General features: G+C 37.2%; 1 protein-coding gene across 1 annotated transcript in view; it reads left to right on the top strand.

The window, feature by feature from the left end:
- CACNA2D3 (calcium voltage-gated channel auxiliary subunit alpha2delta 3) overlaps window positions 1–26,717 on the top strand; it is a 389,621-nt gene that overhangs the window by 265,714 nt on the left and 97,190 nt on the right. Inside the window, exons 14-17 of the mRNA XM_041463788.1 lie at window positions 7,576–7,593; window positions 14,415–14,486; window positions 15,273–15,353; window positions 19,344–19,418. Of these exons, the coding sequence (XP_041319722.1) occupies window positions 7,576–7,593; window positions 14,415–14,486; window positions 15,273–15,353; window positions 19,344–19,418 (246 nt within the window). The remainder of the gene's footprint in view (window positions 1–7,575; window positions 7,594–14,414; window positions 14,487–15,272; window positions 15,354–19,343; window positions 19,419–26,717) is intronic.

Genomic DNA, 26,717 nt, shown 5'->3' with positions numbered 1-26,717 from the left:
TTTGCAGCACAGATTAATTTCTTACAAGATCAATTTAGTCTTCTAAATTAGTTAGAAGTTTTGCTTCTAGTTAGCAAAAGCAGATAGATTAATTGCACACACAGTCTTATTGATGAGATCCTCCTTATTGATGATGGTTTTCTCCCTATGCCTGATTTTTCTAGTCATGTATGCTGAATTTCAGACATTTGAAATCAATCAGTTATTTTTCTACTTTTCCCCATGTGTTGTGTGCTAAACATTTCACAGTGGTTTTACAGGTGCCTTGTTTTGCCCTGGTATTAGCTGAAGCAAATTGTTTTTTCAATTACAAGTTCATTGATTTCATCATAAAGTAAAAAACAAACAAACAAAAAAAAAACCCACCAAAAAACAACTGCCACAATAAGAAGCTTAAATGAAGATAAAGGAAAGCAAAATCATCTTGAATTAAATATTGTAAGTAAGTCCTGTCAGTCCTCTGATATCAGGTCAGTTTTACAGAATACAAATTTTTTTTGTTCTTATCCCTGAATCCTTGACACAAAATTATGTGTGAACTTTATAATAGATCACTTTTGTCTTCATACCTGTAAATAGTGTCCCCTGCAAATAAGAAAATGTTTGCTTCTACAGGAAACTGCTTGACATAAGTAACTTCCTGTCTGTTTCTTCATTGCACATTTTGTGATCATAGTCCAAAATGCTGGGAACTTGAAATGATGCCATTTGCATGTAAATGTCAGCAAAAGATTCATCTTTATTAAATGCAAGACCCACAAGGTAAAACTGTCTGGTATGAATTGTGCTTAATTCCAACTTTCAAAACTAAGTTACAAAAATCTTTTGTCACTGTAAAAACCTTCATTCCTGTGAGGCTGTGAACTCCATGCAGCAAAACAGAAATTATCTTGGGTTTCTAAGAGCCCTAAAAAGCCCAGATTGCTTGTGACAGCAGGGGGAGAGGGACAGAGCAATGGAATGGAAAATGAGCCTGGACACACCTTCCACTGCTTCTGGCTGAGCAGTGCTCTGGACACACAAGAAATGGTATTACTTTATGAAAAAAGTTGGGGAAAAAACAATGCTTTGGCATAATTCAACTATACATGTTCTGACAGCCATTCCCCTCTTAGGCTGCGTTGGATGGTTGTAAAACAGACTATAGAGCATCTCTTCTACAAGTACAATCCCATTTTCAACAATCAGAATGACATGCTAAAAATCACAAACAGAATTAGTAAACCTGATTTTTTAGAAGACATTCTGGCTTGCTTTACACATCCATTAGATCAGCACACTTTCATCTATCTTCAGAAAAATGATCTTCCTTCATCTTTAGATGTTGGTCTTACATTGATATGTAGAGCAAGTGAGAATTAATATAGTGCAAGATCAAAACCCCACTAAACTCATTGCAGGATCCTCATTGACTTTAATAGTTATTGTGTGAGACTCTTGCTTGGGTTGCCTTTGATTTTACTGTGAGAGAAAGAGGATGTGTGACTGGCTCCTGGGAGGATTTATGATCAAGGATTTATGTTTTTGTTTCTAGGAGGACTGTCAAAGAAGCTGCCCTTTTTCCAAATTGGAAGGGCCTTTATGTGAGATGAGGAAATGAATGAGTGTGTGTATTTGCACCTATTTTCTGAGGCTGATTCCTTTTTCCTTCCTTCTCTTCCTCCCTTTCTTTTTTTGTAAGAGGTAAAAAGACTATACAATAGATATACAAATGTTAATGTAAATTGTATCACTTAGTATCAGTGATGTGTATCTTACAACCACTAGTTTTCTTTGGAATTGTCTATATTTTAAAATTATTCCAATTCCATGCATTAATGTTTGTACAGTTTTTAATTAGGAAGGATATCTCTTCTACATAGTAGACAAGAGAATAGTTGTATCAGTAATTTCTATAGGGAATTATAAATCTAGCAATGTTTATACAGAATATATGTTTGCACGTATAAGCAGAATTAACTATGGACAAATATTTCATGCTTAGGAGTATTTAGTTATTGGTGTAATAATGAAAATAGGACTCACTCTGTTTACACACAAGTATGAGGCCAAAATTTTGACCATGGTGGAATGTTTGTCAAGTGTCTGATCCATTCATTGTTTCTGCTGCTTTGATTTGTTGTCATGTGGCTTATCTGTACAATTAGCATAATTCTTTAAAAAAATTATTAATAAAGTTTTAACCAACCTTTGCATTTAAAGTAATCACTTGGATTAGTCTAAGTATAATATTTCCTGTAAATATTTTGCATTCATTAAAAAGAGAACAGTTAGTTTATACGTAAAATAATCACAGGCACAGACTCAGAGAATATGAGTATGGATTTTTTTTCTCTTAATTTCCACATGAAGTTCAGTGAGCAGATGCAGACAGATATAACTTTAATAACTGCTTTAAAAGTTGAGAACGTTTAGATCCTTTTTTGTGCTGATTCTCATTTTAAAAACAAGATTCCTAGACTGCTGGAGGAATTCTTCAGTCATTTGCTTTAATAAGGAGTTAATGTATTTTAGAAAAGGTATCAAATCTTCAAAGAGTGGAGCAATTTTATTACAAAGTTCTTAAGTCTATGTAATTTTTTATTTTGCTATTTCTTAATTCCAATCCAATGCCTTTACAGCTCCTGTGTGTTCTCTTTTTCATATTTCACACAAGCTAAATTCTTTCCTTTCTGTCATCTATAGGAACTATTTTAAATAGGGAACTAGAATTGTAGGTTCTATCTTTGTTTTATGACTCTCTTCTCCATAGCAACATTTAAATTCCCTCTGATGAGTGTACTTTGCATGCAGAGCACAATCTATCCTTGACTAAAATGCTGTAGTTACTGAAAAATATGTAGCACAGTAAAACAATTATGTGAACAGTGAAGGATTTGGTGCTAAATCCCTTGAAAAATCAAGTACATTTCCTTAGAGGTGTTGGCCTAGTAAGCTGCAGGTTAATGTCACTCTTCTAATATTTATACTGAAATCTTAATGTCAGGAGCATCCCAGTAGGAGGCTGAATTTTGTTTCTTCCTCTGTGTGTGCATATGATTTTGTATGATGTTTGTAGTATTTAGATGGGGGGAATAAGTGCATAGATTACAAAATAAAAATTATCAAAATCATAATACTTAAATATTGTATCTAATAGCAACTGAATAAGTAGATTTTAAAGCAGAAAGTTTACATTTTCTGCTCAAAACTGAGATTTGGAATATTCTTTCTGTTCTTCCCTAAGTTTTTGCTATTTATGGGAAGAAATGAGGAAAGCTGCTACATATGAAATGCTTTGCATTTTCTCCATGTTTACCACAGCACTTCATATCTTTCCTGGAAAAGTATTTTTGAGAAGTAAAAGTTCTAAGGCATACATCCCATGTCAAAGAAAGAGTCAGTATGTGACATGGGTGGGATGAACATGAACATTAGAAACACCATACATTTAGAAATGCATTACGGTTAAATTTAGTGCAGCTCAGAAGGAATTTATAGAAATGTCTGTATTATCAAAACCATATCCTGACTTGCTGATTATTTACTGACATGTTTGCAGTTATTTCTATTGATTTGTATTGTATCTGATTTTGGAGCAATCAAGTCAGTGGGGCTGTTTTTATGTGACTGGTGAGACTTTTAAAACTTGGCAGGACAACTGTGGAAATAAGGTCACTGAATGTAAAATAAGAGTTTTTATTTATTTTTCAAAGTTTTAACATTAATAAATTACAATAGTATTCTTTTTATAACAATAACTTCATGAAATCATTAGAAAAATAGAAATGGAACATTAATATAACAATGATATATATTATTTTTGTTTCACTAGTAATAGAAGCTGTGGGTTTTGATATAGTAAGAAACTACTGACTATAATTTACTCTTGCAGAAGATTTTTTTGATATTCTTCAAACAAACATAAGGTTGAATTCTGATCCAACAGAACAATAAGTCTATAATTCTACTGTGTTTTCCTTTAAAACTTCTAGACTTGGTTTCTTGGAAATCTAGGACATGCAGCTACATCAGGTTTTGAATAAATTGTTAAAACAGTTCTAAAATATTGTAACCTTTTTCTTTTCAATTATCATGGAATCATTTATGAAATCAGTCTTTATGAACTTCTTTTGATAAGGGTGAAAAGACACACCCTTTTGTGAGGTACTTATCAGAACTACTGTCCTATAACTTAACCCTCCTGCTCTAAATACAGTATTTCAGATCTCTGGGGTTTTGTTTGATTCAATCATGTTGGTCTCACAGGTATCTGATCCAACAAATAGTGCAAAGTCCACGATGGTGGATCCCTTTGCCTGTCTTGGGGCTTTTTACCACATTATTAGTATCTAATTTTTCTTTTCCTGGTAATGCCAAACATTTTTCCATTAAGGGTTCAAAACAATACTGGATTATTTGCAAATGTGGAAAGCATGACCGTGTGTGCAACAGCAGTATTGAAAAACCTCCTGCAGTTATTTATTCTGTTCTACATTGTGTGACGGGACCCCAAGTTGACCTGAATTTAGACATGGAATTCTCAACATGTCTTCCTGGCATAAAGCAAATTGTGAACCTCAGGGGGGCCTCCAGTTTCTGAGAGCAATTTTTTTACAATACAAAACAAAATAAGAAAATATGTTTAGTAAAGAATTTTTTTTCTGGTTAAAAGGAGTTTGAAAACAAATCCCACTACTTTTTAACCTGTATTCTTGTAATGCTCCATGCTTTAGTCTTGCTCTTTAATCTAAGAAATTTTTTAGGTTGCAGCAAAATCTGCGTATTTCCATCAAGATCCTTCAGTCTGCTTTTTTAAATCTTTAAATCAGAAAATTCTCTTAGGTTTGCCCTGGAGCTTGCAGGTTTGCGTGCTCCTGTCTCTGCTGTACCTGGCAGTACAACAAAGAGCTCTTCCTAAGAGATCCTTTGTGGGGCAAGGTCCAATTTCCTTCAGACAGCTTCTCCTGAACCACAGCTGCATGAGCCAGGAGGCAGCAAATGGCCAGGTGTCCTCCCTGCACTCCAGCCACAATAACTTTAGCAAAATGATATCAAACTAGGAGCAGTAAAACAGATCTAAGAAATGTGTGTTGTTTAGGGACAAGCACCTGAGGGAGGGGAGACACTAATGGAAAACAAATAGGAGCAGGAGGTACTTTGGTGTGGCTGGAGCTGAATAAAGCCACCAAAAGGGCACAGTTTAGCAGGGGTGTAGGTAGAATAGAAATACCTGCAGTGCTGCAGAGCCAGGGAAAGATCACACAGTTTGCTGCAAAGCTGCCTCTTGGCAGGGAATGAAGCAAAGCACACAATCAGAGGCACCTGCTGGCTTTTACACGCAGACAGGCTGCTCTTACACTGTTCAATAAAGGGTCAGACCAGAGGACTATTACTATTATTGTTAGGAAAATTATTTGTTTCCTATGGCCTCCCAGAAGGGTAATGTCAGACAAAACTCCACAGTTTATTTCAAAGGAATTTGTAGCAAATATTGAAAAACTGAATAGACTGAATTGCTGACATACAGGACCTTGTAACAGCCAAGTCTCAAATCAGCAATAGGATGGATATTTATCTGATGGGAACAAATAATTTTTTTTCAATTGTTTGTTTGGTTTTTTATTGAGGAAAGATCTTGAACCTGGATTTTTAAGCTTAGCTGAAATGTGTCAAGAATTCCAGCCCTGGAAAAAGCATGATCTGCTGACTTTATTATTCTTAATCATTGTGACTACTAATATTTCAGAGAATGGGAATGTTCTTAATTTTATAAAAGCTTATAAATGGACTAACTGAATCCAGCAGCATATAATAAAGAACTCTAGTTTGTAAATGCTTATTAATGTGCTCATGAAAATAATCTGAGTAAAAGCAATAGGGGTCACTTTGTATTCATAAGTGTGAAGCATCTAGTTTGTGTGGTAGTTCTTAACAGGAAATCCTCACTTCAATCCATCTGACTGTAACTTCCTCACTTGGCAAAACTTGACCAAACTGCATGTACCTGACTGTATTTGACAAATTAAAAAAAAATCATATTGCAACTTTCTCCTCTTGTTTGAATGTAAAGTAATTAGCAAGTCAAAAACTAACAAGTGGTTAAACTTTCAGAAAGGCTTGAAACTGCTCTAACCTGTTATACAGAATTTAGGTCGTGTAGTTACAATTCAGATATCTTCAATTTCTGTAGCAACCCTTTTGTAGTGTTCAATATAGTAATTTATTTTTTAAAAAGGCTTTTTTTAATACACATACAAGTCATACTTTAATGTGATCTTGGGTTGTAATTTGATATTGGATCACTGCAGTTTTAGGGTAAAAGAATTTTACTTGTAGCAGTTCTTCCTGCCATGAATTTTGTTACATTTTTTGTTGTGAAAACTGAGAATTGTTGCTGCTTGCTCTAGTATTTGTGAATTAGACATCATGTGACAGTTGTCTTTCATGACACATACCGTGGGGATATTAGCTTTTAACAGAGGACTGTGTTCAAGTTTGGTGCTTTTTCTCTATTTGTTTTTGTTCAGAGGAAGGGCAAAAGGTCAGTCAGAAGCTCACTAGAGATCTTGAAGGTCTTTTTGCATTTGGCATCAATTCACCTGCCTATTTCCATGTTCAGATGATGCCTTAAAAGACAAAATTTGAGTTGGACAAACAAATTTTCTGAGGAGGTACACTTAGCACAAGGTTGAAGTGCTATGTGAGTGAATTTCTCCACAAGTATGGAGTAAGAGGAGAAGAATTCAGAAAAAGGGAAAAATGTATTGTGCCTGTAACAGTTTGGTTTTCTGACTTCCCATGCTACAATGGGTTTTCTTTTTTCTTAATTGAAAACAGAACCCATCTTTCAACACTTGATAAATAAGGTCTTTTATATGTGATGGAGTCTGCTGCCTGCTCTCAATGCCTTTATACATGAGTTGTTGCTCACAGTAAATACTGTGCACACAACCAGGTATGGCTACACCTGTCTGATAACATCTGTGTGGTACAAATATGCATATGTGCATAAATACTTGCATTTGATTTGCATATATGCACATATAATCATACTTGTGTTTACAGCACAGAAATGTATTGTTCTATGCATATATTATTGTATATTATGCATGTATTGTAATCTGTTTGCATAAGCAGTTACTAACTTTCTATTCCCATTTTGTTTTTCTTTCCTCTGTCACGGAGGATACAACCTTCTACTTTAATATGATAATCTCCTCTTAATGTCAGTTTCATTTAAAACTAAAACTGTCTTTATGTTGAATTATATTTGTGTACAGGAAGATGGAACTACTTCACAGTTGAGGTGTGATACCATATCTGATGAGCAAACAATCCTTTTTTTGGTGTGGTAGTATTCAACAAATGTCATGGTGCTTTTGTCATACCTTGTAGAGAAGCTGCCAAATCATAAAGTCAGTTAATAAGCCCTCAATAAGTTGAATCAATTGGCAATGTAAACCTAGTTTCTCTAGTTTCTTTCCTTTACACTTTGTTTTATATTATGTTTATGCTTTTATTAATACAGCAGCTAAAGTGGCTGTTCAGATTAATTTAATATATAATTGCTTGTTCTGTTTTGTTGTTTTCCAGCTCCCTCAGGCACAAAAGGTAAAATATTTTAATCAAATCCTAGTCATTCCAAGTAGTCACCAGTGCTTCACGTTTCCATGGCGGTGTGGGTGCGGTACAGGTGGTGATCAGTGAAACTCTTCACGGTCACGGGGCTCTGAGCTGGCCCCAGGAGGGTGCCTGGCTTTGAGCCCAGCTGAGGCACCTGCTGAGAGCAGCTCTTCAAACTTATCAGCTGTTTAACATGCCAGGCATCCAGTAGCCTTCAACTTGCAAACAGGGAGGCTATTTTATCAACAATTTGAAATAATAGTAGGGATTAAAAAAAAAAAAAAACAAAAAAACCCAACCCACTCCATTACTCCATGTGAAACATTTCTGGGTCTGTTGTAGAGACTGCAGAGCCCATGGCATAGCTGGTACCCTTTCACTGCTCCCCACTGTATCTACCAACACACCCCTGAACACATTCAGCATCTGACTTCTCTAACAGGTTGCATAATTTCCATACAATGTGCTCTTGCCTTTAAACCACTTCTGCATCGATATGGTGTCACCAGAGCCAGGACATGACAGCCAGTGTGGCAGAGCTAAGAGTTGCTTGATGCCTGCTGCATTATCCTTTTGTGTTTCACAAATATAATCAAGACTTCCAGAAACTAGAAAATCTAGCTGGTGTTTTGTGTTTTTGGTAAAAAAGTATTAAAATTATAAAAAGGAATAGAATATGCTGGGCAATTCCAAGACTCACTTGTCCAAGTCATTCTTATTGTTCTTCAATAAGAAATGTCACAGCAATTAGTCAGTTTGACATCACTGTTAGTAACATTCATGGATGATGATGAAAGTTCAGTTTTTAATGAAAGCTATAAGTGAAGTGATCTTTCACTTAATAGCTTTTGAATAATGGTGAGGGCATCCACAGAACTTAGAACTTCACTAATGTATTTCAGCCACTTTTTTGTTTAAAAAGCAAGAAATATGAGGATGGGAGGCTTAATTTTTATGATACTACATGTATTTGAAATTTCCTTTCTCATGGAGCTCAGAAAATTCTATTTCAAACCTGCAGGTAATATGCTATTTTATGACACTGCACTATATGTGTAGTTTGTTCATGCTTTGATAGTTGCAGAACATGGTACCAAAAGATGTTGGCTTTGTTTTGCCTTTTTTTCCTTCTTGAAAAAAAAAAAAAAAGTTTCAAGAAATATTTTGTGTACAGCTTTCTGGAAGAGTAGAAGGACAAAAAGAGTATCTAGACTAGCTAACTTTGGCTTTTTCATTTTCACCTGCTGGTCTAAACATTTGTGCCAAACACTTCTCTTAACAGTTTGCAGAAAGAAGAGAGAGTCAGACTGTGATGTGCTGCTGCAGGAAGTACAACCAGCCAGGCTGTTTGTCAGCTTGTGCCATGTGGTGCTGTATTACCTGTTCTGATGGCCACAATTCTGAGCTATTAAACAATATTCTGGTACAAATTACTCAAGTTTGCTGTTAGCAAATGCGATTTTCATAAATAGCCAAAATTTCCAATTTTTAATGAGTTACCCCTCAATCAAACAATTGCAGAACTAAAACCAGATATTTTTATATGCAGTCATAGCTGACTATAGTCTAATTGACTGTATATTTTGTTCAAAGAGGAGAGAGTTGGGAAGGAAGGAATGGGATGGGGAGGAGGGCAGGTACAAGTAATCCTCCAGCGCTTTTGATAACTTCAGGCAAGAAATATGCTTTTTAATAAGCGTGGCCTGGAAGTTTATGAACAAACCAAGAGAATCTCTCTGGCTCTCTGCAAGGTGAAGAGAAGCAGCACAGAGCTGGTGCATGCCTTTATGAATGACTTAGTCACTGTTTTGCCATATGGTGTCTGAACTTGTACTGTATTTTTGTTGGAATCTATGTATCATCTTGCAAATGTTTTCTCTATAAACATTTCAAACAGTCATGTCTCTCTAAACATGTTCACTTTAATCTTTGAGTGATCTGAAAGAAAAATGTGGCATTTCAAGTTTACCTTTGCTATTTCATATCTCTTATAAATAGTTCACCATCTTGATGAAATGTGTTTTCTCTTATATGTGGGGCACTTTGGCTTCAGACTTTTCAGTGTTTAGTCAGTGTTCTATGGTCATTAGCTATTGATTTTTAAGACCTGTAGGTTTTAAACTGTCCACAGCAATTAAATAACAATTAAACCTGTTATTCATATGCTATCTGCTCTTAGTCAAACTGGTGCAAATTCAGAATTGGAGAACAGGTGAAATGAATAATGATGAGTTTAAGGTGGATGTGTCTGTTGCACCATGATATTTGTCTTGAAAAGATCTTTATGATATGCCCTATACTTAAAACAGAAAATACCACAAAATCAAATCAAACCAACCACCTACCCAACCAGCCAAAAAAACACCAACCAAAAACTCACCAGAGTTACAGGCAATAGAGACCTTGATTTAGTATGGTTATGTTACTTTCAGAACAAAATACATGTAGGAAGAGTTAATGTATCTAAAAGAAAGAACTGCTACCAGACAAATGAAACAAATTCATATGAATTTTACTTGTCCTCTATGTTTCTTTTATGCATGTTTTTAGGTAGCTATTCCACAAGGATGTGAAAATAGCAGTAAGACAAAATAATAACTCAAATTTACCACTGTTAAAATTTGTTCATTTTGATTTCCAAAATGACCTTTATCTTTGAAACAGTTATGTTAACCAGCTTTTTGTATGCACTGAATAGCAAAAGCCATTTTTCCTTAATAGTTCAAAAAGGTGTTTTGTTTCCTAGTAGGAAAGCTTTACTTGCTTTCTTGAGCAAACACAGCAGGATTCAAAAGCTTTTGCCCTACTCCTGCTGTGATGTTTTGTTCTACTTAGCTTGAGTGAAAAGGTAGAAATGAATAAATTAGGCACACAAATCAGAAGCAGAGAGTTGTGTTTACGAACACTGAAGAATTTTTTTAGTGATTCTCTCATGAATGGAGCCATATTTTCTCCATACAGAAATGTTTTAATGATATTTATTGCCCAAAGTTCCTGACAGCTTTATTCGCTCTTTCTCTGTAATCCTTAACTTCTGTAAGTAGTGCTGTGCCCTCCTCATATCTTGATGCTATCATATTTCAGCCTTTTGGGAGGATCATTTATCATCCCCTGCATCCTTTACCTTATACTTTGAATAATTAACTGTCACTGGGAATAGCTGAATTAACTGTCACTGGGACTAGAAAGTAGAAAATTTGGAAAGCTGCAGTTTCATTGAAGTACATGACTAGTGATTTTAGCACTTTTGTAAAATTATAACATTTAAGCAGAATCTAATGGAGTACAAAATAATCATAAAGTAAACAGTTTGACTTAGCACTCCTTTGGATCTATTTCCTTCTGATGAGATGCTATTGTCTTTGTTTTGTAATGTATATTTCGTTTCTATTCCGAAAACCACATAAAAATTCTCACTTACATGTTAATTGCAATCTTTTTTTAATTGCAATTCCAAATTTCTCTCTCACATTCCTCAACAAGCAAACTTACTTTCAATAACATTTTTGAATCAGCAATTTACAAACTCCAACTATTTTACAATATAAGGGGTTTTGTTCATTTACTCTGTATGTCAAACACAGAAACATCTCTTTAACCAAGACACTCACACAGATTCCTATATTGTCCCAGACCATAAGTTGAGTCTATGCCAAAATAATAGCTATTCCTTATTCTTTTACTCCATGTAAAAACCAAATTCCAGTTCTCTGAAGCTCTCAGCCTGCCTCATGACTCTGATCAGCACACAGAAGTGCAGTTCACAGAAGAGTGACACGAACACAGAAGAGTTCACATAAAAGTGCAATGGTCACAGAAGATAGCACATTGTGAAGCAAATCTATACAGAGCAGGCAAAGGAAGAAGGGCAGGGTGGGTTGGGCAGGTGTGTCAGAAATTCCGAACAATCCCCTGTAACTCTTGTTGCCTATAGACTCCCAAGGAAGATATTTCAGAGATGTTTCTCAAATTCCTCTTTCTTAATGAGAACACCTCAGAAAATGTTTCTATTCTTTCCTGTATATGTGTGTCTGGTTGAATTCTGGAGCCTGCCTTATTCTTTGTCCTGAGGTGGATGTTAGTGCTGGGTGTGAGGCTAAACTCTTAAGTGGCTTAACTCTAAGAGGATGATTTTTATTTGTTTTTTTGGAAGATCTGCTTGGAGTTGTTCTGAGGGGGGGTAACTTGTGTACAGCAAGGAATTAAAGGGAAAAATGTAGTTAAATCTATTTCTAAAGGGAATTTTTCCTCCAGTTATAAAATTGCTATCACTAAGCATTAGAGATCTGTACCTTTTTCAGAGAGCAAGTTCTGTTTCTTTATTCTAAACATCCACAAGACAATTAGCCTGGGAAGGCATTTTTTCCTCTTGAGATTTATTTTCTTTCAAAGATTTGTTATTTTTTGCTAAGCATTTTATGAAACTGAGTGTCCATAGCCCTTGGGTAGTTGCCCAAGTAAAATGGTTACCACCATGTCTTTCCAGTAGAAGAACATTCTGGTGGAAATCACTGATGCTGCCTACTACATTCATCATTTTAGACTAGGTAGTAACTCCATTATGATGGAGTTGCTATGATGAGCAGTGACTCAGTAAAACATTGTAAATACAAGTCCCTGCTCATCCAGTTATTTGCTGACTCCACTTATGGAAGTGGTCAGCAACCTGTTCATCTGCCAAACAAATAAAAGTCAAAGAGGCTGGATTATACAGTTGCAATTCTATAGAAATGATTGCAGCAGCCAGCTCTAGTTGGTACTTGTAGATAACAAAATTACAAGGCAATCACTCTTGCCTGCTTCCATAGTCAGTTTTGAGAGTTAATGAGCAGTTCTTTCATAAATTCCCAGGAACTCCAGACTGTGGGGTTTTTTTTTCTCCATGTAAAGAATTTCAGACACTCTAAAACTCTGCTGAAAGTCCCTTGGCTTTATCCTATCCATTAAATTGTTTGTAGTAATATATTGAAAGTGAGCAGACTCATAAATGAATACTGTCCTGGTACTTGACCAAAACATGATGTCAGAGAAAACTACCCAGGGCAATCATAGAAAATCTTGAAGTGCTCCAAAATTTCACCTTGTAATCAGCAGAATGCTTTTCCACTTCCTGGGCTCCTCTCCCCACAAATCATATCAGTGTCCTTGACACTACTACTCTGGCCAAGGAGTGGAAATTCCTACATTGGTTTGGCTGAATTTGAGTTTCAAGTGCAGCCTTTGAACCCACAAAGTTTTGCCAAGTTTTTTGGTTTTTTTTCTTGTTTGTTTAATAACTTACTATTCCTTGATAGAGAAAAGATTATATTAGGGTTAGAATTATCTCTTCTTGCTAACAAGGAAACAAAACAAAACAAAAAGGAAATATGATTGTAAGTTCGTTCCACCTCATATCCCTGGTGATTCCTTATCAGATGTAAACCTTCTTGACTCTAAATCCCATTTGTGTTCCTGTCTAATGTCTGCAAACATTCCCTCTCACCATGAGATAGTGCCATGCTTCAGGAAATATACTTGTTTAAGAAACTTAAAATCCTCCTGAAGAAGACTGGGAGGACGCATAATTTTCTAGATTTTGTTTGTCTGATTTGTTAATGTGGAATATGCTTCAAAAGGAATATTTATCATAATGTACGAATTGTTTTCTGAGAATGTGGGGAGCCAATTGCTATTGCTTCATTATAAGAAAACCTGTGTAAACACAAACAAAGCAAAAAAATAAATTGCAAAATTGTAAAAAGAAAAAAAACCGTGATGAGAAGTTCTACTTGAGTGTAGAAAAGATGATAGAGATGTAAGAGTGATAGGAGAATGTCACAGTCACAAGTGAGCATGAATGTCACCCACAGTATTGCTCAGCAAGATCGTCCCTGTTGCTGCACCCAACTGGCTGAACACAGGTGAAGCAAAGCAGAATTTGTGTTCTACAAAATCTCTACTTGAGGTCATAACTGTCTGTGTCACACTTTCAAATGTTGGATAAACCTCTTCAGCTTTAATATCTGTCCCCGGGGACAGAAAGGGTTGAACAATAACTCTCTACCTCCTACTTAAGTTGTCTTTCACACGTTGCTGGTGAAGATGGATAGCACAGAGCAGTGCTGGTCTGGAGCTCCCCAGCCAGGCTCTGCCTCTGGACAGAGGTTCATCTGAACAGGGAGGAGACAATCTGAGCACTCTCACTGTCCTGTGGCCAGTGATAAACACCCTATAAGTTTCTCTTGAATGGAACTAAGGTCAGGAGATCTGTTTGCTCCCTAAACTGAAAAAATGCATTGAAACCTGATGTGAAGAATCAATTAGTGCTTCATGGCACCTCTGAAGGCAGCTGGAGCAAAGGCACTCCTGGGATCCTGACTGGCTGTCATCCTTTGTGCTGCTGTGTGAGCTGAGATCTTGGTCTGGACCAGAACAAAACCCACACAGCTCATGGCCACTTGCCCTTGGCTGGGAGAAAACGGCTCGAGGCAGCTTAGGCAGAGCTGGCAGTGGGAGGGATGTGAGGCAGAGCTCCAGCTGCTTTGCTGCTGCTCCTGCTGCTTCCACAGCCATCCCAGCCCCTTCTCTCTCCCATGGCAGCCTGCAGAGGGAGAGAGAAGGAGGCTTTTTTCCTGCACTGGAGGGGCTGTGATGGGCAGGCTGGGCTGGGCTGGGCTGAGCTGCACTGACTGCAGGTCCAGCTGCATCACTGTCATTTGGGTAAACTGCCTTATCTCATTTAAAATGGAAATAACGTAATTGAAAAATGCAATCACATGCTTGTAATTGTCCCTTAGTTCTCAGAGATAGTATTTCTTTTTCAAATATAGCTTGCTGATGATCAGGGATTGGTGTTGATGACAACTGTTGCCATGCCAGTATTTAGTAAGCAAAATGAGACTGTAAGTACTCAGATTATTTATGTCATGTGATAATGGTGTGACTGATGTGAAGTTGCTTTCAGGGATCTAATTAGATTTTAGCCAACTCTTAAATTTTTTTCTTTTCTTCTTATTTTGTCTGAAGTTAGAATCCCTTTATTAGCATAAAAATGTGGACAAATAATCCCAAATACCCATGCTCTAGAAACCATGGTAAAATGATGAAACCCTATGTCTGAAGAAAAATCTCAGATGACACTAGGTCTTACAGCTTTCTTACTTCTGTATTGCTTTTTTTGTAGTAAACATTATGTATAATTTTCCTCTTTGCTCTGATATAACTCAAAATTTAATTAGTTTTATGTCTATTATATATGTATCCATTTAACTTCAGTAATTCAACAGACTGTTAAAGTAACTTAAGTGTACTTTTCCCTTAATGCTTGATCTTTCTCTTTTGTTTATCAAATGATAGGCGATATTGGGAAAGACAGGAGTAACATATTTTTAACCGTAGTTTTTAATTTTAAACCTATTTGCATGTGAAAAATTTCAATAGAGGGACTCACAGCTATCAAAACCTTGCATGTCTTTTCTATGTGAATTGTAAATAAAGCAGAAAGGAGCAATATTATTGATTTAATTACTGCTTGATCAGCTGAATTGTACCAGTGCCTGCCTTCCCCACTTTTTAAATAATTTGTCTGTTATCTATTCAATATCACAGTGTAGCTGCAACGTGAAATAAGTGGCGAGAATGTTTATTATTATTGTGGTTCTGAGTGCATCTTTTATTGTTCTTTTCAGAGGTCTAAAGGAATTCTCCTGGGAGTGGTTGGCACAGATGTTCCAGTTAAAGAGCTTTTAAAAACTATTCCAAAATACAAGGTAATGCACAAAATGGTGTATATATAATTTATATTCAGTATAACGCCTCAAATATAACATAATTAATTTAATATATTGTTATTGTTTGTACTTACATCGCTCCATTATTTCACCCATTTACCCCAGGAATTTTACCTCTGTAGTGTCTGAGATCAAGTGCCTTTTTAAAACCTAAGTTAAAATATGGCCTGATTTTCACATTTTTGTGAATCAGAGGGTAATATGAAATACTGACCACATTTTGTGGTCTAGAGGATAATATTAAATACTGTCCATATTAAAATCAATGAAGTAATCAAACTATGAAATATAGCCAGAACACAAGTCAAAATAACCAAAAGAATCATGCTGAAAAACTGCATAACTTCTAATGAAAAGCTATCCTTAATGTGGCTTTAAGCTTCCTGTTTGTGTGTAATTCTTCCTGTCCCAATTCTCTGTCTCCTGGAATTAAAGAAAGTGGCACATTGCAAGAACTTAAACAAGTTCCTGCTTAACCAGATTAGTGCTTCCTTCTCTCCTACCCACTATCCACTAAATATTTTCCTCCACATAGTTTTCCGAAGTCAGTGACAACTCTACAGTAAAAGTCTTAAAATGAATTATCATAAAAAATTTCAAAACTTGAACCACTATATCTCTTGTGAAATGTTGCACTCAGTAAAAGTAGGCTTCAGGCAAATACAAAATGTAATTACTTTTCATTTAAATTTGATGCAGTACATTAGTATTTCACTACTTCTCCATGTCTGAAATGTTTTACTATAGTATCCTGCTATTCGCAAATGAAAATTAAATTAATATTTTCCTGTTAATTCCTAGTGGATTTTTTTGCATAACTAACAAGCATGTAACACAGTATTGCAGACAGCCTTTGGTAAAGAGGCCAGCCCCTGGAATACCTTCATTTTGACAGCACCTGTAAGGAGCATAAATTCGTATATCATACAAATTGTCTCTTAATTGTTTGCCATGTTCTCATTTAGTGATTCTAACAGGGTGGAGGAAGAAACTGACTTGTGAGTGCCTTCCAATATTCCCACATAAAAATTCCTCCCATCAATTTCAATTCTAATTTGAATACATTAGGATTTACCAAATGATTTCCTGGATCAATATACAGTAACTGGAAAGTTTAAATTAAACAAGAATTTGATAAAAATGATGCATAAAAAAGAGTGCCAATAATATTGATAAGGTGAATTGGAGTAAATTCCTGTGACCTGGATCCCACTAGGACAGGGGCTGTGCAAACCCAGCACAGATAGGCTGTCCCAGGTAGAAAAATGTTGCAGGCTATAAGGAGAGGCAGCAGGTGACTCCACACTGATGTCAGAGCACAGTGACAGAGGCATTGCTGCTCAGAATAAATAACAGGGCACCCTCTCAGTGCACACACCAACAAAGTTTGCTAACAGCAATGCTAAAAAATGTTACACTTCTGTGCATGCAGAAATACTGAATCTGTAGAAGGTAGAGGAGAAAGGAGCAAAATTTGCTCCTTTGCTAAATTTGGAGCAATGGACACAATCTTTGGAGCTGCCTGTAAGGAGCTGTGGGGAGAGCAAGTTTCATTTGTAGTGAGAAGGAAGAACAATGTTGTGGTACCTGCAGAAATAAAAGCTTGGCTGTGCATGGCTGCATAGGAAAAGCCAAGTAACGGTGATGTTCTCCTAAATAATCTGTGAGATTTGGACATAGTCTGAATATGAGAATCTAGAAAGGGTGGGAGGCCCAAATAATGGGTATTGGAACAGAGTGAGACTGATTCAGAAAAGAAGTTTTTTAAGAACTAGTTTTCTGTGGAAGTAATATATGATCCATTTGCTGAATATTAGATTTTTATTTGAAGGTATGTTTTATATTGTAGGATGTACTGCAAGAGAGGATTATTTCAGGAGGCACCAATATCAAGCAATGCAGTTGGGTTAGTGAGATCATTTGAGTTATAGCTTCAGTCCCACATGCCCTAAACAAAGACTCTGCAATTGCAAGAGCATAATCACCCCTGGGAGCCATTCCTGCAGAGGCAACACGTGACAGAAAATTCACACAGGGATATAAAATAATGGTTGAAAATAGAAGTCTGCTGGCCTGGAATTCTCTCAGCTTGGATGAGGTGGATTTTATGCTGAGGAAGATGAATAATAGCAATAAGCTGTTTGCAGCAGTTGTTACCTTGACTAAACATCCCCAGATGTCAGTGGCAGTTTCTCCTGAGTAAGGTGGGGTTGGATTCGGTAATATTTGACTTCCATGTGACATTTTATGACAGTTAGCAAAAGGTTTCTTTGTTTCTGGATCTGTGATTTAGAGACAGAATTCAAGGTTTAAAATGGCAGTGCTGCTGTAAATGGTAGCATCACTCAGATACTGCAGAGGCTGTGCAGTTTCACACATTGCACAGAACATGATAAATGCTACACAGGATCCTGTGTAGGTCTCAAACAGGCAAATGCTTTTTTCCTGTGAAAAATACCACCCACATTTGTTTCCTTACCTGACTTCCATTGCCTGGATGTCATTCTGCAGTTATCGACACAGACAATTACACTTGAGATCTGATATTTAGCCAACAGCTCATTCCCTTGTCACACTATAATAGTTAAAATATGTCCACTGTTATTATTTTGGTTATCCCTCCTTTATGAAGAGATGCCAAGAACATATCACCTTCTATTGCTCTCACTGAAGTTTATTGCTGTAGGAAAACCACTAATTTATGAAACAATCTTCTGTGTGGCAGATACAGTTGACCATATACAACCATTCATACAGAGACACTATAAATTAACCTGGAATGTTTTACCTGTGACCTTGCCATAATATCATAGTCTGATTTATATTTCCAGAAAATCACAGAATCCAATAAACTTGATCTCCCTTTTGCCTCTTAGAAAGGATTCTGACTTTTCAGCCTTGCTCAAGTTGCTTCGTGTCAGACAAATTCCTAAAGACCCACTTCAGGAAAGCATTTAAGAATGCACTCAAGTTAAACAAAAAGATTTAGTAGTGAGAACTGGAAAGTAAATATCAAAGCAAGATAGTGCTGGACTTTCAAGTTCCTTTGTTTTTTGTTTTTTTTTAAATACTTGAAGAATTTAAAAAAGTGCCTAAAGATGGATAGGAAGATACTCTCTGCATGGCAAAAGACACATAGTGAACCTGTAGAAAAAGTCTACATTGGCTGCATGTTTATGCTAAGAAGGGATGTTTGAATGACCACATGAAGGATTTAAAGGCACATTTGTTGCATTCAGTGGATGCAATCAACTGTGTAATAAGCATATTATTAAATAGACCAGCATTTTTATTTAAATAAGTACAATGCTAAATTTGGGCACTGTTAGGCCTCAATCAAGCATCTCATTGCTCTCAGTGAATCTCCCACAGTTCCACTCAGTACAAAGATGAAAACTTAGAGGAAATTCTTTGGCAGAAATATCTGCCTTTTGTGGCTCCAGCTGAACTGGAATTAGCAGAGAGCCTTTAAGATGGGAAGATGTAAATATCACATAGGACAGGTCACTGTTGCCCACTGTAGCTGTGCTTTCCTTATCTTTGAGTGAAGTGGTTCTTTAACAACGAGTGAAGAAAACTGTGCACTCCTGGGAATGGGGAATTTATAATATCCCAGCATCTCTTTGCCCTGGCCCATGTGCTGAATGCCACATGCTATGGCATCTCATATATAGCTATATTTTATATGTATATATAATATTTAATTGCCTCTATCACACATAGGAGCAAGTGCCCTGGACAGCAGAGTTGTGGGACAGTGTAAAATCATGCTCTGGGCTGAATTCATCACATGACAGCTTCTCACTTGCACAAAATGTCAAGGATCTTTGCCTATGTTATAGCAAAGCACTGTGTGGATAAGGGCTGGGCATGCCAGGTGCCCTGGAAAGCCAAATTATTGCCTGATTTTTGTTGAAGTGTTTACTGGAGACCATGCTAATCAGTATTTCTTTCTCATTACTTTTACAGTTAGGAATTCATGGATATGCTTTTGCAATTACAAACAATGGATATATTTTGACTCACCCAGAACTCAGGCCTTTGGTAAGAATGCTATTTATTGATCTGTTTTATTTAGCTGTGTGTTGCATTTGGGTTTTTTTTTCCTAGCCTTCATTAAAAATTAAATACAATGGAGCAGATACTTTAAATTGTTTCATAACCCATCATAGTTCTTGGTAAATTTGCCTCTGGAAACAACACTTAACATGAAAAAAACCCTAGGAAAATAAATATACAATTTGCTTCTGCAAAAGATGCAGACCTCCATTACTGCAAAATAGCAAAGCCAAAAATTGCTATAATTATGTTCATTTTACATTGAAATGGAATGTTGGAATGCTCTAGTGCTGTGTAATAACCCCTATTTGTCATGCTAAAGTGTTAAAGTTAATTTAATATATGTGCAGAAATTTCAATAAAGCGTATTTTTAAGCAAAATAGGAGCACTAGGGATTTTCTGTACTAAAAGAGAAATAGCAGCAATTTTTACCTTTAGCTTCCCCTTATCATCTTGTTTGCACTAATCACAGCAAGAAAAATAAAGTCACTGTTTTGCAAATGTTTATCAAGTTAACACCCCAGAGGGCTGGTGCATTCCTGGTTGCATCATTGTTTAGGAACAACCCTGCCAAGTGTTCCATCACCACTGGAAAGCACTGGCATTAATGGTCCCACTGCTGTGGCCACATGGTTGCCACATGTGTTTCTCATGCAGGATCTCCAATGTCCAATTTCAACAATATTTCAGTAGAAAACAGAAATATTAACTGGTTGGATAATTTAATTTGAAAATGAAATTATTGACAAGCTTGATTTATTGAGTCATTAGCATATTTGAAGTCTTCACCAAGCAAAAGAATTTTTCTTTCTAAGATATGGGCTAGGAATTACACACTAAATTAACATTTATGTTTGCACTTAGTTTGGTTTTTAACTGGAGTAGAACTTAGGAAAAGTGCAACAAGGATGTTTCAATGGGTAAATCTGACATCCCAGGTTTGCAAGGCACAGGAATGTATTTAAATGAAAGTTCTCTCTCTACACCACAACAGTTTAATAACTCTTGTCTTTGCTGTAGTGTCCCTTTCTCTTTGGGCAAATTACTTATTTCATAATTATTAGTTTTTATTCAGTATATAATAGATAATGAGGTAATGAGGTCAAGGAACTGTGGATAGCTCTAACACTGACAGAGGCTCTTACCTGCTTTCTAATTTCTGATGTTTTGCTTTACTGAGGCAAAAGGTTGTGTGCTGTAACTATCCCTCACCAAATGTACATCTTGATGGCACTTACTTCATTACCTTATACAATGGAATCTCTTTTTAAAATCAAAATGTTGGTCAGTAGCCCATAAGCTGTCAGCTAGGGGAACTCACTGTGATATATTCATGGTCTGTGCATTTCAGGTTTTTGGAAGAGTCATTTTTACCTCTGGGTTCTGTCAGTGGTGGGTAATGAGAGTCTCCTGCTGATTTCAGTGGAGTTTTTGAGAGTGAAGTGATTGCTGGCCTGGGCCCTTGGTTTAACATTGCAGGCCAAATCCCGATACCATTGTAATATTCCATGGAATTTGTGACAATAATTATGTGAAAATAGGCCGTAGATCTGGAATTAGATAATTCACTAAAGATACTCTCTCAAATGATTTCTGTCTTAGGTTTGCATTCAAGTCTCATTGATTACTGACTTGATCCACTCTGGTTTATCCTGTTGTTATATTTTCCGGCAGTGATGTAAAACCAGAATATTGCTAAATTCCTGAGTTCCTAACCCTGTATCTATTAGTTCTGGAGCTGATGTACTGCTTTCTAAGGAACTGTCTTCTGGGACACAGAGCAGAGAGGCGGGATAGCAAACAGCACAGAATGCTTCCTGCTGCCCCAGATTTTTATCTAACGCTGAGCAGCGCATGTAATCATTAAGCTGGCTGCATTTTTGTGCTGATTATGATTATTCTATTGGGTTTATATTTTAAAATTATTTTCTGGGAGACTTTGTCTCTTGATTCTTCTGCTGGTTTTTTGAATAAACTTGGCTTTCGGTGAGGCTGATGGATTGGGTGCTCGTGGTTGGATTGCAGGGAGGAAGGCACTCCCTGAATCCTGAGCTGCTGCTGGATTCTTCTGCTGGTTTTTTGAATAAACTTGGCTTTCGGTGAGGCTGACGGGTTGGGTGCTCGTGGTTGGGTCGCAGGAAGGAGAGGAAGGCGCTCCCTGAATCCTGAGCTGCTGCTGGAGCAGCCCTAGCGCTGCCTGGGAGCTTCCACCGTCCCCCGTCCCGCTGAGGGACCAGAAAGAACCTGTTTGTTCCGTTCCTCACCGGACGTTAGCAGGGCGATGAGTCGCGACAAACAAGCGGATGAAGCGGGGCCGAGGGTCCCTGGGGAATGGCCCTGGGGAATGTCCCTGGGGAATGGCCCTGGGGCATGGCCCTGGGGACACGGGGCCAGCCCGCGGGGCCTGTGCCCGCGGCTGCAGTGCGGGGCGGCGGCCGGCAGGTGGCGCCGCCGCTCCGCCCAGGGCGCTGCCCCAGCGCGGGCCCGGGCCCGGCCTGGCACCGCCCGCTGCCTCCGCAGCCCTTCGTTCTCGCCGGAATTGTGCCCCGTTTTTATATTTTTCCTTTTTCCCACTTTTTTAAAATTTTATTTTAATTTTTGTTACATAGCATAGAAGAGCATCCATTGCGCATTTTCCTGTACTATGCCCTTTTTAAGTCTCCTTTCCTACCAGAAGCACCCCAGGGTGAGCTCCACAGACTATAGCTGATGGGAAAACCCCTTTTTAAAAATACTGCTTTGATACATCAGAATGCCTCTATATGCTGAGTTTGACTAAAAGTCTATATTTTTACAGAGTGGTAGTTTATTTTCTACGAGAGAATATTTTCAGTTGCGTGATGTAATTTGTAATTTTATATTCTCTTGAAAACCTCGACCTACTGCTAATTTAAAAAGTAATAAATTGTTTGGCAGTTCAATAGTGAATTTTCAGTTTTTTCTTAACTTGGCGTATGAGGCTCCTTACCTGTAGTGAAATGTGCACATGAGGACACAGCCTTCCTCATTTGTGATCATGTCAGATTTAATCTGCTTTTCAGGAGCCTCTTAACACTTGTGGTGTGTGCCAGGTGTTACCCTGTTAGATTTTAAAATGAAAATATGTCATGTTGATGATGCTACACTTTGCCAAAGAAACGAGTTTACTGAATGTAAAGGAAGAATGAGAAACAAGGGATAAATACCTTTTGCATTCCCTTAAAAACGCACACTGTATTAATTGTGGTTTAATTAATTAATTGTGGCTCATTACTGCCATTGTCACTCTGCAGTCTGTTAAAGGTTGGTGCCACAGGAAAACTGCTTTTTTAGGGAAGTGTAGTGGGATTGCAGAGAAATTAAGGAATGTCCCTGGAAGATGAGTGTCAGCCACAGTCACAGATCACAGCATTGTGAACATTATCTGGTGGTAGGGGTTTGTGCTGCTGCCTCTCAGCCCTAATGCTTGTGTGGTTTTCAATAAATAATAGCAAGGTTGCCACCAGTTTTTATGAAGTTCGTGGCTTTTTTGAATCATAGGGATTTGTATTTTTGTTCAGGGAGTGGAGCAGGTTTCATTTTTTTTCAGTAATTACTAGGGTAGAACACTCAGCGTTCCTGAACAAGAAGCCCGAGTATTCTTAAGAAAATATGCATTTAAAGACAAATGCATATGTCCTTGAATAAAATTGCATCTTTTATTTACATTCTACCATTTTAAAAATAAATCTGAGATTAAAAATGCGTTCTAATTTATGAACTAATCTAATAACATCCCTGCTTACTAAAGATTTTGTAATATTTCTGGGTTTAAATCAAAATCCTCTGTTTCTGAGAAGATTTGGAGACATCTATTCTTACTCTCAAGCTCTGTAAGACTTGTAATGGGGTTTATGAATGGCTGTTTGTGAATGCTCTTACCACTGTAAATGAATTCAACTGATGCTTTTCTATACAAGGATGCACATCTTTAACTTGATCAGTCTTGACTGGGAAAGTTACACCTGAAATCAAAACCTTTGTGTAATAATTCAGTGCCCTCACCAAAACATGTTGGTGGTTCAGGTGCCTGAGTGAGTTCCCATTTCACCCTTAGAATGTGAACTGTCACCGTGTGTTGCATTAAGCTGAAGGACCTGGAGTGTTTGAAGATTCTAGATCAGTATTAAGTCTTTTGTAGCTGTAAATTTTGAGAAAATTTGTTGCTCCTAATATAGGAAAACAGAGAAATCCGAGTGTCAGGGGAAACATTAATGCCCCACTTAAGCGGTGTTAGCCTTTCAGAAGCAGCAAATCTCATTTCTCTCTGGGGAGTCCTGCCTGGAACGTGAGATAACCTACACTTACCCTTGCTTTATTCATTGACTCCATAAAACTCTACAGCTGTAGCTGACAGCAGAATATTTAAATGATTTGAGCAGTGTAAATGCCTCACGTTCATTTAAATAACTGAAGAATTCAATCACTTGAATGCCAATGATTATTCCTATTGGAGTTTACATTTCAAAAAAGACAGCCCATCTGAATCCCTGTGAGAGCATTAAATTGCTATCTAATTAGAAGTGCAAAATTACATATATTTAAAAGATAATTAAAGGTTTGAAGGCTGTTGAATAACTGGTTGTACATATAAATGAATCACTGAAAATTTGTTAGCAATATGCGAAGCTTTCTTTTATTCTTTGCTTTCAGCTTTGAAGTTAGGTATAACTGAGCTCATGGGTTTAAGTCTGGTAGTATTAAGATAAAGGCAGATGTTTTTAATTATTTCTACTCGAACCCCAAATAATTATAAGCAGCTGCCAGTTTTACATAATCCCGAATGATAAATCCCGAGAATGCAAATAAAATCCCAAATAGAGGGGTTGTTTTCTTCAGTGGAGTAAATCACATCCATGTTTTTGTGGTAATTGTCTGCAATCCACCTGAGAACCTGAGCTCAGCTGAGGAACTCCTTGGCCAGGCTCAGGGTGTGGGACTTTAAGCTGGTATTTTGTATTGACTTTTACTTCACTATGTGTATTTCTACATTGCTTTATCATTTTAAACATTACTGCACTGTTTGAAAAGCAAACACATATTAGGAGAGTGAGTAGACAGATTTAGTAAATACATGTGGCAAAAGAACTATTTTCTTCTATTGTTTTTCTAGAGGGCTCTCCTGTGTACCTGGCACATCTAATAATTCCTACTTTTTCTCCGCTTGGAAACTTAGAATTAAATTGTTCTCTTTTCACTAGCAAATGGCATAGCTCCTGTTTTCAGCTTCTCTTTGCAGTATTTCTGCAAATTTTGAAGTGCAGCAGTTTTTCACTACCATCTGGCATGGAGAAGCAGTCCAAAGTAACTGGTTTTTACTACCAACCATAACCTAGGAACTTCTGGATTAACATCTTAAATAATAGGCTGGTCATGAAAATCTGTCTTTGGACAGGGAAGATGTTTTTCCTATTTTCCTAAGAGAATCAAGGTGTTACCTTTTTAATATTAACTAAGGAGGTTTGTTTGTTTGTTTGTGAGGTTTGAAACAAACTTTGGTTTTTGGCTGAACACCTATCCGTGTTCTATAGATTCAAGGCTAAGTGCAGATCAATAAGCAATCCTTTGAAGTTGCAGACTGGATGGAAACTGAAATTAAAGTATCACAAATGACAAAACAGGACCATGTGAGCAGAGAAAAAAGTATTCCAAATGAAATAAAGAGCTTAAAGGCCAAGCAGCAGTGATTTAGATTAAGATGCTGCTTCACATGTATCCCCAGGCAGAATGTTTTGGAGCTAAGTAGCACATGGAGAATGAAGGCTCAGTCACTGGGGGTGATGTTGTATTGCCAGTTATAACAGGTGAAGCAGGGAAGGGATTTTTTTATTACTATTGTTTGTTTGTTTGTTTGGGGTTTTTTGTTGTTTTATTTGTTTGTTTGTTTATAAATCACACTTTCCCCTTGCACAGTGGGAGCAGTGGGACAGAGCAGCAGCTCGTGCTGGGAGGGCTGGTGAAGCTCTTGGATGTTGCATTGACCATGGGAAGTCAGGTCAGGTGCAATTCCCACCCCAAAAGCTGCAGGCTTTGCATGACAGTCAGAGGTACCCCAGACAATAAATAAGTGGCAGCTTTAGTGTGCAGAGTCTGAGGGAAGGGAGGGAGCTGAAAAACCGCCCAGACCAGGGAAATGCAAATAAGACAGTGCTTACAATCTCTGCCTGTTTATTTAAAACTGCATGGAAAAGTGTGTAATTTTAGTTACTTTTGCCTTTCCTCTGATACTGTTTCATTCAAGATTTCCCACCAGACTTTGTAGACAGGAATACCTTTGTAAGATGGCTTAGTGCAAGTTAGTTATAGAAACAATTATATTGTGCAGAATTTTATTATGTAGAATTCAAGCTCAGCAAAATATATTTGCATATTTTCACTTGTCTCCTCTAAACAAAAGAAAAAGGGGTCATTCTCAAAGGCTGATGACATTAATACACCTGATGAAATTTATACGTTATCTGAATTCTGACATGCTAATTCAAAAAGATGAAACTTCATTGAATGATGTTATGTTTTAAAATTGGATAAGTTTTTCCAGTACCTAATTCCTTACTTTTGTACACATTTGTAGTTTGGTAATGGAGAGGTATTCCTTGAAATTATTTTACCTCTCTAGATCTTGGTTGTTTTTTAGGAGGTGCTTTTCTCACAGATGATTCCACATTGTGGCTTAGAAAGTTCATTAAAATCTGGTGATGCTTCCAAGGCTACTATCACAGCAACTTCCTCTCTCCCACCTCCCCATTATCCAGATGGAACACGTCTGAGAAATTCCAATCACCTTAGACCCAAGATTGCAGCTGTTAAGATGTAGCTTGCTCTGTCCTTGATCAGATTGCTACACTCTGACTATAAACACGTGGCTGGTCATATTCAAGGCATATGGGACTGCTTGTATTAAAAAAAAATTTAAAAAAAAAGAAAAGAAAATCAAAGCAAAGAGTTTAATAATGGCACATGTAAATGGTTGTGTACAGGGTGGTGAAAAAGTGTGGATCAGTCTTTAGCAACACACATCACACATTGTTTGAATCATCCGATGCTGTAAGGGTCTGGCCCAGTCTCAAACAAAAGATACTGAGTAAGATATGATAAAGCTCATTCTAATGGAAAAACCAAATCATGGGTTTTCCTCACAAACAAATCTCACCATCCTGTAGTTTTGAGCAGACCAAAAGTTCCTTCTTTTGAGGTCCAGATACTTAACACTTTTCAGTATATTTTTTTCCCCTCCCTGGGGTTAACTGCTATATAATTTCACCTCA

The sequence above is a fragment of the Pyrgilauda ruficollis genome, unplaced genomic scaffold, assembly GCF_017590135.1.
Source record: "Pyrgilauda ruficollis isolate IOZ18807 unplaced genomic scaffold, ASM1759013v1 scaffold10, whole genome shotgun sequence".
NCBI lineage: Eukaryota > Metazoa > Chordata > Aves > Passeriformes > Passeridae > Pyrgilauda > Pyrgilauda ruficollis.
The sequence above is the reverse complement of the archived record's forward strand: the minus strand, read 5'-3'. Positions and strand labels throughout refer to the sequence as shown.